Raw genomic sequence first — 17778 nt, forward strand, 5'->3', positions numbered from 1 at the left:
TTCCTGTTACTGAATGCATATAAGTCATATCTCAACCTCCTCAAGGGCGAACTGGCGGTGAAGGAATCTTGCTTTCAGTTCGAAAGTTTCTAGTGCGAGTATTTTTTTATTCATGATATTCGGCTTTATTTCTCCACGAAAGCAAAACGGCTGGAAAGAAATGCGTGACAAAAGCTACAAGACAGGTGGATCAGGCCAAGTCAGCATTTATCGAAACATTGAGGATATTTAAATACACGCTATTTTTGGAAACATAATGAATAACGTGGTATAAATCTAATCATAAGAGTATGCACAAGAAAGTTTGCGGAATCCACCTGGGGACGACTCCCGTACAGTAATGCGTTTAACATTGAATCAATATAGGGATGCCACTTCTTGGCACTATCGAAACGCCTATGTGTAAAGCGTGTACAGGAGCGAGACTCCTATCTCGCGTTTCCCTGTGAACAGCGTGCGCCGTTTAGCGGCGTCACCATAAAACTGCGTGTGGCCTTCAAAATGCATGGCGCGCCGGTGCGTACGTACGCGTATAAACGCATCATACGGCAGCCGGGCCTTACTCTCGCGCCATTTTCTGGACCACCATCCAGTGGCGCACGTGAAGCTTCCGCGCGTGGCTTCCAATGAACGTGGAACAACGTTCATTGAAGAGCGGCACTCACCTATACTGCCACACACATAGTGATCGCAGTTGGTATCAGATGTTCGCTGAAGAGTGGCACAGAACGAGTAGCACATACGCAGTGCTCCAAGTGTACGTGAGAGATACTAATTAAAGAGCGGTACATGCCAACGCCACATACACAGTCTCGCGTCCCCAGTGGCTCTTGCTGGCATCAAAGAGGTTCGTTGATGTGCGGCACGTACGATGCCGCATACCCGGTGACCCAAGTTGGTCAGACGTTTGGCTTCGAACCCAGTTCCCTTAGCACAGCAGCCCCACGTGCTACCCATTTGACCACGGACTACCCAGAAACCCAGGTTTGCGGGAAGAAGGTTAGAGACATAGATATATACAGTTAGCCCCCCGGAAAGTGTGTGAAATATCCTAAGAATGTTAATTGCAATAATATAGGCACCTATGATAAAGTCAAAACAAATAACTGAATATATGAAATACGTGTAACTGGCAGTAACCAAAAGCAAGTGTTCTCAGTGTGCAGAAATATGCTTGTGTAAACATGTTCTGTTAAGAGGAAAGAAACCAAAACATGCAGAAAGAGAATGTACATACATGACTCTAAACTGAGCTAGTTGGCTCATTCTTATCCAACGTTTAGGATGTACATTCAATAACAGTGAAGAAAAGCAATTGGCATCATAATTTTGCCGCGTCCGATCTTCATTGTTGTCGAATTCGCTGCAGCAGTCTAGCAAAATACCATCCACAGTAGAAAGTTATTAATGATTGTCGGCGAAGCTATACAGTCTCTATCCGGTAATTCGACATTTGTGGGACCGATAAACTTTGCTCGAATGATGCGAATGGTCAAATACCAAACGGCGGCAAAATGAGTGATTTGAAACCTTTTTTATTGCCTAACGTATGCTTTTGCCTTCGCAGGACTACTTCGATACTGCTTAAGTATAGCTGTATACAAATCGTAGTCGGTCAGTCGTCGGCAGACTTCAAAGCTGTCATCAGCGCTGAAGAAATCTTCACAACAGAGATCACCCTGGGCCTAGCGCAAGTCAACATCAGTGCAGAATATGTTGCAGTGATAGATGACGACCCATCGTCGTCGTCGATGGAAGCACTAGAGCCATCTGTGGATTTGCTCGTGTTTTCAGGGTACCAGTAACCGCGGCCGGCAAGAGGGGACGCCGGTGGGCGTCGGTCAGGGTTAAAATAAACAAAACGACATGCTTTCGCGTTCGAAATTATTATTTTTTTATTATAGTGCCTTCAAATTAGGCAAAAATGTTTGAATTAACCAAGGTTCGATTAAGAGGTAACGACTGTATATTTTTATGATATATAGTCGACATAATAGACATTCATGCCGCAGCCGTTGCAAATAGCTTTAGAGGAAATTTCAAGCTGGCAAAATGGTCGTATTCGCAATTTTTAAAGTTCTTTCCGATCCAGATTATGAATCTGAATATTTACAGAACCCATATATAGTACAAACAATCCATGTTCCATTTTCTTGTTCAGGCAAATAATGAAATCAATCGCATGAAGAACATCCTAATGGATAGTTACCAACTGCGAACACTATCAAAGAGAAAGACGATCGCTTTCCTACTGATTATGACCCGCATCTCGAGCTCCTCGCAAACATGGTAGTGCCATCAGTGGAGTTTGGGTGTGCGACAATGCTCTGCGCACTGGATTTAATTGCAGCAACATAATGTACAAGCAAAATCTGCAACTTAGAAGTGGTAAATATTCGCGGTTCTTGTATTGCTAGAACTGCACGTAACTGGTGAAATCAATCGCTTACTCTAATCTGTACAGCATGTATGAAAACTATAGGAAAGTTCAGAGCTTTCGGAAAGTGTGGCCAGGAGCTTGCCGCAGCGGGGCATCAGAAGAGATTATTTGATATCTTTGGACTGCAGTTCCGGCGTGCACCACATGAACGCTTAACCGTCGATTTGCGCCATGGCTAGTTGGCTTCTCATAGGGCAGCGCAAGCATATGCCTGAGGGTGACACTGAGTGTCAGCAAAGCTGCGCCATAACAATCTGCCTGCGCTTAGCTACTAAGACGAAATAAACGCAATTACGCTTTATTTTAATGAGGACCTCTGTTTCAGGGGTAATAAATTAGGCGCGGGGTAACCTGTTGATTTGTGCAGTTATATAGGAGTTTTATTGGATTATTGGACTTTTATTGGAAAAGAACATCGACAACAAATAGTTGCAACTTGATGGGTAAAGTAATTGCAGTCTTGTGCTACCGAAAAGAAAAAGAAAAGCTGAAAATGTACTCGAACGTGAATGTTAAACTTAAAAGTCGATGGCTTGTGCATTGTGATATGTGCGTGCTCGTGCATGTTGCAAGAATCCCATCAGATGGGCACGCATGTTTCACTAGCGTCGATGCAAATTATACACAATGTTGTAACATTTAAACTACTAAATATGGTGCCTTATATAATTTTAGTGACGTTATTTTGGATAATGGGGAGACTGAAAGATCTTACCATTCTTACTTCATGCTTTTAACCGATGTTATTACTATTTTACACCCTTTACGAAACATCTATCTCGGGTTTTGCACATTATATGATCTCGTGAGCTAGGTGCTATAATCATAAAATGAGGGAAAGTTCCTCTTATGTACAATATAACTTTGTTTTTCTGTTTCTCTCGGACCAGATGAACCTATATACGAGAACGTCGCTGCCCTGATGTCCGGGTCTACCTGCTAAAAACGCCTACAGAGTTCAGCCTCTTCCGCTTCTCGTGATAACTGTGGCTGTGTAAATTTAGGAAGAAATGCTCAATTTTTTTAATTCTCTTGAAGTGCTATTCTCTTGGTTTGTGGAGATGTCTCGGGGAAATAGGGTATTAGAAATTTTAGCTTGTACCAATAGAACGTCTAATGTTGCGCGTAATTTTCATGGTCCGAAGCAAGGAACGAAGCTACAGACACTGCGCAAACTGTCAACAATAATATTGAGCAACCACTGTGACCTTTGTATACATTGCGACAGTTCTTGACAGTTCACGCTCTGTGTGTATTTTTGTTTCTTACTTCTGTCTGTGTTTCTTGCTACACGTTCTAATGACACACCAACAGGCCCACGTAGCAAACTTAGTTATCTTGTACCCTTCCACAAATCGGTAAATATCTGTTACACATTACTTTCTTTAAATAAAGACAACACGCACGCACTAACGCGGTTTACACAAGCACACTTTTAATTTAGAAGCTTTCTCGGCAATAGAATATGAAACTATAGTTCTCAAAATTAATTTAACACATGGGCAACAGTGCCCTGTTCATCATGGCGACTACGATGCCTTGAAACTGTATATGCGAATTTCAGTCATTGTGCAATGATAAATTGTAAATGTTTTAGAATTTCGTTTCCCTTATCCTCACAATCTATGTAATCTTTCGTTCTTAATGTGCTGTCCGATAGACTAGGAGACATGCTGTCGAAATTCGTGCCTTGAGAGTGAGCGGGTGCATAAATGTCAGCCTAGCATCGTCACCGATAGAACTTTTTACAGCCATTCTAAGAGCATCAAATCCTGTTCTCTGTTAACAGTTTTTTTTGTTTGCAAATGGTGGATCTACAATATAGCCTAAACTAATATTTATCTTGAATATCACTTGCTAACTGACCAAGCTGTGAGACCAGGTGCAAGACTTGTTGAATCCAAACATTTCGCCTTCCTTGTGATGAAAGCGTGTGTAGAGTGAGTTGACTGGAAATCAGGTCGCTTCTAACGCTGGCTGCATGCGATATCATATCACAAGGCTTGCCTAGCCTGATGCTGCAACACTTTGTCGAGCTTGTCTCAGTGCATCATAAGTTCCACAGAGCTGTGCAAAATGTTCGTATGCTTTCTAAGAAATGAAAGTTCTTGAAAGTACAGCCAGTGCTGAATCCTATTTTTTTTCTTGTTAAACACTACTTTATGACAAGTCAATGCATCATTTTACTTACAGGGCATTCCTACCATTCTGACACAAAGATTTCTTTGCAAAAAGCTGATATATTATGTACTATTTCAAGTATTATATATGCCTCAAAAGGATGTAAAAGGCCATTAAGAATGTCAATGCTCGGAGGTACGTAGAAACAATTACTTAGTAAATGAGCCCTTATACGCACAACTTCAGGGTAAAGTAAAAATACTACAAACAGAAACAATAATGTCAGAGGTTTCACCCAACATAGAGAGTTAATTCCTTTCAAAACCGCTGCACAGGTTATAATGAATTCACTGCAATTCACGTTTATTCAGAAAGAAAACAGCCTTTGAAGAGATAAGGACTAAAGCTAAATCAGCTTGACTAGGCCCAAGAACCCACACTAATTACGCTTTCGTACATAACGATGATCTTTGTTGGTTCGATGAAAGTAATGTGTAGAAAGAATCATATGGACTAAAAAATGTTGTTTACAAGCACACGGGTGCGAAGACCAACAATAGGGCTGGAGAACGGCTGTCTGCAATATCATCCGGAATAGTCGCATGATCTGGTAAAAAATGTTTAACATTATACATCTTTATCCTAACGGCGTATTCTAGTACCATGTAGAGAATTCTTTGCACTTATTTCCTTGGCCATAAGGAGAGAATGACGAGTTTGCTTTATTTACATTCCCGCAATTTTTAGTCACTGCAATATCTGTAAATAAAGTGTGAATTTCATTGTTTTGAGTGAAGAGTGTTTGTAATTTAGCCAATACAAAGTGTATGTTCTACTTGAGTGTGATCCTTTTCGTTACATGAAGCACACATATATTTTTGTTTCAGGATATTTCATGAGTAAAAAGCGCATTCCATTCAGTATCTTATATATTGTGTTTATAGTAAATATGTTTCGTTGGAATAAATACAAAGAAACATTACCTTGGGCCTAATTGGTTTCGTTTTGCTCATACAACCTCGTCCACCTTATTTAACATTTATCTCCCAGTTAGGTTGGATAAAACAGTCGTAATGTTCATAAATGCGTTTAAATTCGTACAAGGGAGCCAATGGCCATGAAAACACGGCGGCTCAAAACATTTTATAGCATATTTATTCGGCCCAGCTCAGTAAGTACAGTGGTGATCCTTGTGCATGAAGCACAATATATACAACCTATATACAACCTAGGCAGGTCAAACATGAGAAACGACCCATCCCGCGTACTGTTTCCACACGCGATGCCTTTATGAAGTTCAAGAAGCCAAAGCTGAAGGCATTGATTGGACTGAATCCTTCTATCTTACAGGTAAGTTCTTGTTCTTTACGTGGACAAGCAGGTGGTTATAGTCCCTAAAAGAGCAACATTGCTTTTCTTCAACTGAAATAATGTAAATTATTTTATGTTTTATTGGAAACTCTGCAAACAATTTGATATGTTTTGTGCGAAAAGGACGTTCATAAAACAAAAAATACGGCGCACGGAAGCATTATAACCGGCAGCGAATATGATCTATTGTACTTTACGTAAGCGCCTCTGGAAGGAGATCTATTTGATTGCGCCGGTGAAAATTATGAGCAATAGTGAACAGAATAGTGTTACAGGCAAAACCGCGTTCGCGATCATATTGTGGACTTTCACGTAATAATTATTCTGTCACCGGAAAACCTACACTTCTCAGTGAGGTGTCTTTGTGTGAGCGCCCCAGAGGAGGCGCCATAACGCTCGTGAACCTTGAGAATCAGAAACTTCGTTGCTGCTAACTTAACTGGGAAACTCCATGTCATGTTTTCTTAAATAAGTACTTGTTCTGCTTGCGTGACATTAAATGAAGAAGGTTGTGGGAGATATAGCATATCGCGATACTTTGAATCGAGATACACAAGACACATTTGCGTTGGGTAGTACAAACTGAACATTTCATTTTTGGTGCCCATGCATATGATGTAACATATCCGAATTTTTCATGCCAGATGGCGCATTCCGTGACCCTACTGCACGGCTTGCTGTGGCCAGCACTGCGTCCGCGACGCTGAAGGCCAGAAAATGTTTCGAACGCTTTTGTGCGCTTATAAGGCTTTGTAAATCGACCAAAAGACACCCTCATTTTGCCAAGATCACCATTTTCTGGGAAACAAGTACTTACTTGTCTTCGTCCAATTCGGGCTGAGCCATACCGTTTCCTACAAAAATTACGAGGTGCTGCATTCGTTTAGCTACCGTGAGGATGTTTTTAGTAAATGGATTTCTCTAATATCGGTGCTTGTGACTTGAGGCGATATCGCGACAATATTTAATACGCCGTATTTTCGAAATTTCAAAGCAGTCAAAATCTGGCATACAAAGCAAGACAATTAGTATCGGCATCCATGCGTAATCATTGCGAATTGTGTCACAGAGCCGTTTGAAGCCAGAAGGACAGAGTTTAGACAAATTCATTTACTAACCATAATTCACATTGCTAACCCGCCATAATCGCAACTATCGTATACACTAGTGTCGTAGTTTCCTCTAGTAATTTTTGTAGGAACTCCCCTTGAATAAAAAAAAGCTATCGTGGCTATTCGTCCTTCCCGTCACGCTTCTCTTAAAACAGTCTGTCGCTGCCATTAGCGGAGTATGTAGGGTAGAGAGCATTGATGTTCTTACACGCAAGCGTACATGCCCCTTCTGTGCAATCGGCAAGATTATATGTGGACTGCGCGGGAAGCGAGCGCCAGACGAGGAAGGCGCCTGGAGGTGAAGAGAATAGCGCGCCAACGGAAGTACAGAAGAGCGTGCTCAACGCGCGTTATAGCAATGCCACCTAGTGGAAAACCTAGGTGGCGTTGATCAAAGAGGGGAAGGAGAAAGGAGGCGAAGCGTCGGGGTTAGGAGGGTAGGCGAAGGTGCGCTGGGTTGACCTCCTCTGGAAGTTTCCACTGGTTCTGTGTGCGCTATGGACGTACCGGATTCATCTCGTGGTCGAGATGCTGAGCGCCGAGCGAGAAGGACGGAGCAGCGACAAAAGCGGCGGTAGGTCAAGCGCGAGTCAACCGACCCGAAGTCGCCGCCAAGCGCCGGGCACTATCTGAACAAAACCAGGAAAAGGCGCGTGCGTGACGTGCCCTGGAGACTCCAGAAGAAGAATGAGTAGGCAAGTGAATAGGGTGAATAGTGAATTATCAAATTGCTTGTGTAAAGGGGGTTTCTTTGGGTCGTAGAGCGCCAGCGAGAAACGCAGCACCAGCAGGTAGGGCGTAGCCAGAGAGCGAACTGGGTATGAGCCACACGAGCGTGCCGATCTTCTTCCTCACAATCACCCCCCGGTATGGAAGCGTAGCCATCCTGGCGACCTAGGAAGACTGCAGTGGATCGTAGTACGGCTTGAGCCGGACAATGTGTACAGTCTCTCGCCCGCGATGACGGAGATCGGAAGATGGCGACACGGGTTCAACCACGTGATGTTTGCTGATGTTTGCATTGGTGATGTCTGCGCAACCACGCGGTAGGGCCCGTGGTACTTGGGAAGGAGCTTTGACGAAAGACCAGGAGCAGCAATAGGCGGGACCCAAAGCCACATGAGGGTGTCGATGGAGAAAGGGTAATGAGGTGGTTTGAGGTCATGACGCTGTTCTTGGCGACAGTGTTGAGCAGACGTCAACTAACGGGCAAGTTGCCGTCATTTCTCGGCGTGCTGAGCGACCGTAGCAACAGGTGAGCAGTCGGCGGGGTCCGGCCGGTACGGGAGAACCGTATCAATGGTGCTGGAGGGCTGGCGGCCGTAAAGCAGAAAGAATGGTGAGAACGCGGCAGTGGCTTGGGAGGCAGTATTATACGCGTATGTGACAAAGGGAAGTACAGCATCCCAGTTGGAATGGTCTGACGCCACATACATTGATAGCATGTCACCAAGAGTTCTGTTGAATCATTCAGTTAAGCAATTCGTCTGTGGATGATAAGCGGTAGTTGTGCGGTGAATAATTTGGCATTCCGATAGGAGTGACTGCTGCACGTCCGAGAGGAATACGCGTCCCCGATCGCTCAGCAGTTCACGAGGTGCGCCATGGCGGAGAACAAAGTTGTGTAGAATGAACTAGGCGACGTCTTTTGCTGATGCGGTAGGTAAGGCGGCGGTTTCAGCATATCGTGTCAAATGATCTACGGCGATGACAATCCATCGGTTGCCAGCGCCAGTAGATGGAAGAGGCCTGTATAAATCAATGCCGACACGGTCAAATGGGTGAGCTGGACAGGGAAGTGGCTGGAGAGGTGCGGTGGAGAGGTGCGAGACACATTTGTGTCGCTGGCAGGCAATGCAGGAGCGTACGTATTTGCGGATGAAGGTGTACATGCCGCGCCAATAGTAGCGTAGGCGAAGCCGTGTGTAGGTCTTCGACACTTCGCCGTGACCACACTGGGAGTAGGAGTGAAAAGCGGAGCATAAGTCGTTTCGAAGGTAGCGGGGCACGGCTAAGAGCCATGTGCGGCCGTCATTGTGGTAGTTGCGGCGGTATAAAAGTCCATCGCGGATGTCGAAGTGCTTGGCCTGTCGGCGTAACGCTCGAGTTGCCGAAGCCGCCAGAGGGTTGGACAAAATATCGAATAACGTGAGGATCCATGGGTCTTTTCGTTGCTCCGAGGCCATGTCCATGATGTCAAGTGGGGAGATATCGTGACTGTCGGTAGTACTGGTGTCCGAAGTAACTGGGAAGCGCGAGAGGGCATCGGCGTCAGAGTGTCTGCGTCCAGAGCGATAGACGACACGGATATCGTATTCCTGGAGGCGGAGGGCCCACTGAGCGAGGCGACCCGATGGGTCTTTGAGGTTAGATAACCAGCAAAGAGCGTCATGATCCGTCACCACGTCAAAGGGTCAACCGTAGAGATATGGGCGAAATTTTTGAAGTGCCGATACGATGGCCAAGAACTCTTTTTCGGTTACTGTGCAATTGACCTCAGGTTTTGTAAGGGCACGAATGGCATAAGCGACCACGTATTCGGCATTAGTGTTCTTACGTTGTGCGAGCACGGCACCAAGGCCTACACCACTGGCGTCAGTGTGAAGTTCTGTAGGTACGCTTGGATCGAAATGGCGCAAGATTGGCGGAGACGTAAGTAGGCGGCGAAGAGTGGTAAATGCTTCCTCAGAGGCTTCCGACCAATTAGAAAGTGCATTGTCGCCTTGGAGAAGTTCGTAGATGGGTGCGATCACAGTAGCTAAATTGTGAACGAATCGTCGAAAATAGGAGCATAGTCCAATGAAGCTGCGCAGTGCTTTCAAGTTAGTAGGCTTCGGGAATTCGGATACGGCACAAAGTTTAGCAGGGTCGGGAAGAATGCCTTCTTTGGAGACAACGTGGCCTAGTATATCCAGTTTTCTAGCTACAAATAGGCACTTTTTCAAGTTAAGCTGGAGACCAGCATTCCGGAGACAGGTCAAAACTTGATGTAAACGGCGAAGATGGGTCGGAAAATCTGGAGAAAACACGACAACGTCATCGAGGTAGCAGAGACAAGTATGCTACTTCAGGCCGCGCAGGATGCCGTCCATCATGCGTTCAAAGGTGGCGCTTGCGTTGCAGAGACCAAACGGCATGACAGTGAATTGGTACAAGCCATCTGGTGTTACAAACGCGGTTTTTGGACAGTCAGCGTCAGCCATGGGCACCTGCCAGTAGCCATAGCGGTGATCTAAGGAGGAAAAGAACTCTGCTCCTTGTAAACAGTCAAGTGCGTCGTCTATACGTGGCAACGGGTATACATCCTTTCGAGTAATTTTGTTAAGCCTTCGATAATCAACGCAAAATCGTATGGTGCCATCTTTTTTCTTATCTAGGACGACTGTTGAAGCCCAGGGACTACTAGAAGGCTGGATGACACCGCGTTTGAACATATCGTTCACCAGGTCATGGATAACGCGTCTTTCGCTCGGCGATACTCGGTACGGACGCTGCCAAATGGGTGCATTGCTTGCAGTGTTGATAGTGTGCGAAACAGTCGTGTGGCCGAGTGACGTTTCTTGACAGTCAAAAGAGGAAGAGAAGCCTTGCAGCAAGTGAAGAAGTTCGGCTAGCTGCGTCGTCGTAAGGTCACTGGCAATAGACGGCGCAAAAGAACGCGGCAGCGACTGAGGAGGCGATTCTTCGAGTGCGGAAAGATAAGCGGAGTCGTCCATTGTGCGAAAGATTGAAGGTGAAGCCAGTGACTCTGCTCTCCCAAGGCTTTCACGGCGGCGTAAAGTAATTGGTTCGGCCGACGGGTTTGACACACACATCAGATAGACGCCAGTGATGAACTCGAGAACAGCAAACGGCAGTGGTAGTGATCGGTGGTGAACTAGAAGTTCAGAGGGCGTGAAGAGTACTGTGCCGGCATCTACAGAAGCACAAGATACACTGACAAGAGCAGAAGACCAGGCAGGTATAATGGTATCTTCTGAAACGGTGATTTTGCGACAAGAGTCCTCGTTGGCATGGATAATATCTGTCGAAAATGGAAACAGCTCAATTTCGGCGCGGGTGCGGTCGATGATCGCATGATGTGTAGAGACAAAGTCCCATCCTAATATGACGTCGTGAGAACATGATGGCAACACGATGAATTCGATGACATAGAGAACCTCCTGAATGACGACACGAGCGGTGCAGGTACCGGATGGCTCGACGTGCTGCGCGTTGGCACGCTGAACAGCCCTGTTGAAGATCGGCACGCTGAACAGCCCCTTTGCCATTGTGTGGCTCGTACCTAGTTCGCTCTCTGGCTACGCCCTACCTGCTGGTGCTGCGTTTCTCGCTGCCACTCTACGACCCAAATAAACCCCCTTTACAATTGGTGGAGGTGCTGGGTACGAGCCACACGATGGCAACAGGGCTGTTCAGCATGCCGATCTTCTTCCTCACACTTGAAATAATAAAGGCTGTGCATTTCCTTAGAGTGCCTTACCAGCTTTTTTATTGGCACTTTACACTTATAAAAATTGTAAAACGGATATAAAAGATACAAATAAAAATAACGCTTCAAGAAACCGTCACACATACAATCAAAACATCTTAAAAACATTTTACATGCAATGTAGAAAAATGGAAAGCACCCATGCGCTTGCGCTGGAACCCGCGTTCATGATGTGAAACGTCATTAACTTTGTTGCTCTTTCGTCCGCTCACTTCGCCCATCGATTGACTTCTTTTCGCCACCGGACGGGCTACGGAATTAGTTTCTGCGGATCAGTTACCTGCGGAGCTGACTGTATTGTATTAGCGAGTGAGCTAAACTCTGAGTGAGCTTAACTCCGAGATAAACATCAGTATTCTGTCACGTTCCTTTAACGTGTTTTTCTATACAAAACAGCAGATTTTTTCTACTGACGACCGCATAATCTATAGTGCTATAGCTTCAGCTACGATGAGGCAGTGTCACATTATTTACGCTTCGTTTGAAAAGCATTAAGAACATATGGTTTTGCCGTAGTGTATTTGTCAATACGTATACTAAGGGTGTTCAGTGAAATGATTTGCTAGTGACAAGTCAAATAGAACTATCTTCACGCTTAGTGTCGTTCATAGAGTTAACTTGGCCAGCAAGGGTATTTCAACAAAGATAACAATTTTTTTTCTGTCCAATACAAATATCATAGAAAAATGACATAAATGCGGTCAGAGAACCGGCTGGCGGAAGCCATGTTAGGAACAAAGGCAACAAGCACTCCAATCAGCCCCTGATCGACCACAGTCAACACTGACCAGTATGTGCACGTGATCTATGGTATACAGGCCCCATTCCACCGTTATCAGGATGGGAAAAGCTTTGTTAAGTTTAGCCAAGGAAAGCAGCGTTCTGCGGGCACTCCTGCAGACGAGTAATGCCTCGATTCTTAATAATGAATCACCGCCCGCTGGAATCGGACACGTGACGTCATGCGAATGCGGCACCCAGCAAATAATGCATGGCAAGTCCACAAAGGAGCGGTCGGCCAATGAACTCCTGCTTTTTCGGAGCAAGCGTAGCCACGTCGGCGAAGACAGCCCGGGAAGCATTGGTGTAATTGGGAAGCGTTGGCGGGAAGCATTGGCGCCCACGGCTATGCTGTCACTGCTTACCTTATCACCGAAGGCGTGCCGGTATAAGAACGTTGGCGTAATTAAACAACAGGTGATTCATGAGCAAAGGATGGATCAGAACCGGGGAGCCGCAATCCGCAAATGTACGATTCCCTTCGCATTAATTTTGCTCGTATAGCACGATGCAACCTCTAATGCAGCGGGGACCCGTGTGAAGAAGCTAGCGTTGATTCAAATATTCACGGTAGCAATCACGAAATTGAGATATCGTGTTCGCTCTTCTCGCATATAATCTCCTCTCGTCGGTTACATTTTCCACTGAAGTATTACGGTTCATTTTTAATTGACAGGATGAAAAGTTGTTGGAGACTGAATTCGGCACTTGCTGTTCCTTGTCACATGATGGCAATATTACCTTTTTTTCTAATACAAGCCCACAAAATTTACTGGAATGACGTCACTAGAGAATAATTATATGCCCAGGAGGACATTATTGAAAAAAAACACACCAAATTAATCAGTTCACAAATAAACCAATCGCAACAATTACATTCCTAGTTACAAAATTTACGGCACATTGTTATACACGAAAGTTTAAGGAATTCGTCATACATATCTAGCTCCGTGTTTCAGCTTTTCTAAATGACCATGTAAGCAGAAATAATTGGTTTCAAGTTACTTGTTGAAGTAACCTGATTACACACGCAGCCTCGTGACGAGAGACATTAATCGCAAAAAATACGAAAACAGATCAATTTATAAATAAACTAATCACGCAATTACCTTCCTAGTTACAAACTCTCAGCACATTCTTATATTGGAAAGTTGAAGAAATTTGTCATGCATGTATCGTTGTTCTCTGTTTAAGCTTTCAAAACGGCCATGTAAGCCGAAATAATTGGTTTCAAATTACTTGAAGCATGGCGGCGTAAAGTGAAGTTGGGCAATACGCCGCTATAAGTTTGTCCGTCTCGTATCTGCTGCTGAAGTGATTATTATTGTGACCGACGTGGCGGCTGGGGGCGAATCTTCCTTCACAAAGGGCCGGTTCGGCCTTATATTCCTTATTCGACTCCTCACCGGCAGGAGAAGGGTGGGGCGGGTGCTGACGTCACCCGCGCCGCATTCTTCTTTCGTCGCCGGGAAGGACTAGTGCTGCTTAAAGTCACCTGCGTCGCGTTCTTGATTCGTCGAGGAGAAAGCCCGGCGCATGCATGTCGTCACCCGCGTCGCATTCTTGTTTCGCGGCGGTAATTCGTCGTTGTGCACAGGAGAACGCAGGGGGGGGAGCGCCTGTCACCTCGATGAAGGCACGTGGTGGGGCACAACATTATGCATCCAATAGGCAGTTTCGTACCGCACCGATGGGAATAAGATCTTGGGAACCGGGAAGCTCGACTACAGCTACATTTGTCGTGGTCCTGCTATGTCCTTAGAGGTTGAGCAGCGAGCCTTTCTTAGCAGGGCTGCGTGCGTAATCACGCAAATTGAACAAATATATTGAAGTCGGTTATTTCGTTGTACGTAGCGTTCTGAAATGCGGACACATAAAACTAGACTCTCATGACGAATAAACATCTAAAAAACAGCATGCAATACACAGGTATTGGAGCTGCGCAGGTCGTGTAATGCGAAGTATGGATAACCGGTGGACCATTAGAGTTACAGAATGGATACCAAGAGAAGGGAAGCGCCGCCGAGGACGGCAGAAAACTAGGTGGGGTGATGAAGTTAGGAAATTTGCAGGCACAAGCTGGAATCAGCTAGCCCAAGACAGGGGTAATTGGAGGCCTTCGTCCTGCAGTGGACATAAATATGGGCTGATGATGATGAGGAGGACACATGTAACATGCATATACAGCGTTTATTACTTGGAACATTGTTTCTTCTAAAACAAGCCCACGAAAGTTACTCGAATGACGTCACTACAAATGAATTATATGCGCAGGAGGACATTATTTGCAAAATAAACGAAATAAATCAATTCACATGCTCCGCAATGTACGTAACTTAAAAAGTAATCAGAAGACACGGACAAACCACTTAATATCAAAAGCCCACACCAGACAGCACCGAGAGAGTGCTACGTTGTTCCTGCCAGGCTTATCCGCGCATTGTTACTGCTTTTTCCGTTGTGTTCAGCGCATTACAATACGAGCGAACATCAACTAGCCCAATTTCTCACACCCGCCGCGGTGGCTTAGCGGCTACGGTGTTGCGCTGCTAAGCACGAGGTCACGGGATCGAATCCCGTCCGCGGCGGCCGCATTTCGATGGGGTCGAAATGCAAGAAGGCCCGTTTCCCGTGCGTTGGGAGCCCAATAAAGGTCCCTTCGCGGTCAAAATTAGTACGCACGCCCCCACTACGGCGTGCCTCAAAATCAAATTGTGCTCTTTGCACCTAAAACCCCACAAGTCAATTCAATTTCTCGTATTACTGACCCTTATTCGTGAGCAGCTACATCCAAGAATTACATCTTAGAGACACTGGTCTCTATGACATTCTTTATTCGTTGAATTTTCCGTGTTTTGTACATGTTGTGACCCTGTCACGTGCGCGGTCCATAATATTTAATTTTTCATCATGCCCATCTGAGATAGTATGCCAGGCGTGCTGCCAAGCCAGCCTCTCCAGGATTCATTAAATAGACTACCCCTCTCTTTCTAAGTCTACGCAGCTTCAGGTCAGGCAGCTGAAATCTTCGTGTCTTTTAGAGGCACACTTAATTGAAACTGGTTGATTTCGTCCGGTGTGCGAAGTATTACCAGCAATACCTGATGGAATATATGCGCAGCATGGTTACCTGATCCGTCGTGGATTCCAAAGAGCAGACATGACATGACATGAACTTTATTTGAGTCCTGAGGAACTGAGATCTGGGCGAGCCGAAGGCTCCCCCAGATTAAGTCGGTGGCTCCGCCCACGATGGTCCGAGAGACCAAGTCCCGTCGTGATGTCGTGGGCCCTCTCGGACAGCCTGGAGTTGAATTTGAAGATTGATTTGAAAGAGGAAGAGGTTAAGAAATGCTTTGCCTACGTCTATTTGTAAACAGGAACCTGACGCACTATACACGAGCGTTTTTTTTAGTCAGTGGGCGCGGCAGTACTGAGGCAGCAGTAGGGAATCAAACCCATCACATTTTGCCAAGTAGCATAACATCATAGCCAGTGGGCCACTGCCACGCGGTTAGCGCAGTAAGAGTTGCACTATCGCACAGCATGACTTGCAGAAAAATATTCGTGGCGGCGCTCGAGCAATGTGCTTTACCAAACCACTGGTTCTTCTTCGTCCTCCTTGGTGTGTATATTGTCTTTCATCATATTTCTGTTGACATACATCAACTTATTTGTCATGCAGTTCGCCAGTGCACACAATTTGGTAGTGGCAGCTGTCCCATGGTATTTCCTTATTCCACGGAACGGCACCTAGGAGCTAAAGGCAACGCTGGTCAGCCTCTCACACCAGAAAGACATTCGTCATGGCCAATACCCTCACGTTTAAAACTGCGAAAATATGAGTGCACACGACAGCAAACGCAAACTACACCGCGATGAAGGAAGCCATATTTGAAAGTGTGCGCTTATTCAGGCCTCCAGGTGCGCACAGGAATATCTGACACGGGAAGTTCGCGGTGATAGCCGTTCAAGTTCATTTCATGCAGTTTTTTTTTATCTGCACCAGCATGATTCATTTTTTCCTGCCATAAAAATTATCAGGAAAGCTTCACTTGCCCCCATCAATGAATTAGATTTCTTCGGTAAGTGTAGGGTGTTGAACCATGAGTCAAAACAATGGCGCTAAAATTTTTACTGTGTTGACTGAACCCAGGAAGAGCAGCTGTAGGATTTCATTTAGCTGTGACAACACCGGCAAAGGGCAAAAACACGAGGACCGCAGTCTCGAATAGCCCTTTCTCTCAAATATTAATTTATACTCAATCAATAAATTTCCTTGAGTGTGGCGTTTCTCGGTGCCATAGCAGCCAAAAGGTGATTATCACTAAGGACGTAGTAGACAATGCCTTAAATCATCCTTGCGAAAGAAGGTCATCCCTCCAAAGACAGATCAATTTAAGATCACTCTGTCTCCTCGGTAATGCAACAAATTGCTAGGGACTACTGAAAAACATGCGGGCCATGCTAAACACTCGATCTGAAGTCGTCTCCATACGGTATTGTGCGTCTTTCATTGTCCTGTTTAGGTGCACCCATGCGGATATGAAAACCTAAGATGGCGGCGCTTTGTCAACAAAGTGGAAGGACACAAATCGGTGATCTTCTAAATATTCTAACCGAAATAAAGAAATCCGTTACGATGTGACCTGCAAACTTCGAGGATCTGCTTCGCTTCAAGAACTACCGAATCGATGGCACGGATGTGCCTATATGTGTTTCGATGAATGCTCTCTGCGATGTCAAACACCCTGAAGGCAATATCTGTTCCGTAATTGTGGCCGGCACAATACCGGAAACCGCGACCATTAAGTTTCATTTAAGGAAGCTTTTTTTCTAGATCAGCTGGTTCTAGGAGGCAGAGGCAGTCATAATTTTTCTGCTTATATTGTGTGGGTGATCTGGTTCGACAAGAGCACAGGGAATTTCTTCACGGGCTTAGTTCTTTGGCCTTTTTTTAGAAGACGAAGGCCCTTCTACGCTTTCTTTGTCATTCCTGGGGACATAGCGAGATATAAAATTGAACTGCCCGTATGTGGTACTGAACACAGGTACAAACATTACTCGTATATCAAACAAATGTTTTGAACTCTTTGTGAGACAAACCATTTGTTAGGAAGGAAAGATAACAGAACCAGTAAGTATACAGCTTTGACTTGTTGCTAGTTGCCAATCTTTCTGTGAGTGTGTTCCCGCAGGGGCTCTGTGACTTTTGCGTGACTGTGACTGTGGCTCTGTGACTCTGTGACTTTTGAACTCTTACCCTCTATATCTGTCCTCCCTGAAGGGCAAGAGAAAAGGCGCACAATTCTAGAAGCGCTAGAAGCTGTTTAAGGTTGTATATAGGAGATATAGTATGCATGTAGAATGAATTAATTAGCATATCCTCAACTTGCATCTATACAGTCGGGTATGTAAGGTAAAGTATTTAATCAAAGCGCGCAAGATTCCGGTGTTTCACG

The 17778-nt window shown here is 45.2% G+C and overlaps 1 protein-coding gene across 1 annotated transcript in view; it reads left to right on the forward strand.

Moving 5' to 3' along the window:
- The window catches only part of LOC119463440 (tyrosine-protein phosphatase Lar-like), a 133323-nt gene extending 127779 nt beyond the window's left edge, over nt 1–5544 (forward strand). Inside the window, exon 29 of the mRNA XM_037724287.2 lies at nt 3331–5544. Coding sequence (XP_037580215.1) covers nt 3331–3383 — 53 coding nt within the window. The 3' untranslated portion in view covers nt 3384–5544. The remainder of the gene's footprint in view (nt 1–3330) is intronic.
- The last annotated feature ends 12234 nt before the right edge of the window (nt 5545–17778 follow it).

This window comes from Dermacentor silvarum, chromosome 9 (assembly GCF_013339745.2).
Source record: "Dermacentor silvarum isolate Dsil-2018 chromosome 9, BIME_Dsil_1.4, whole genome shotgun sequence".
NCBI classification, from domain to species: Eukaryota; Metazoa; Arthropoda; class Arachnida; order Ixodida; family Ixodidae; genus Dermacentor; species Dermacentor silvarum.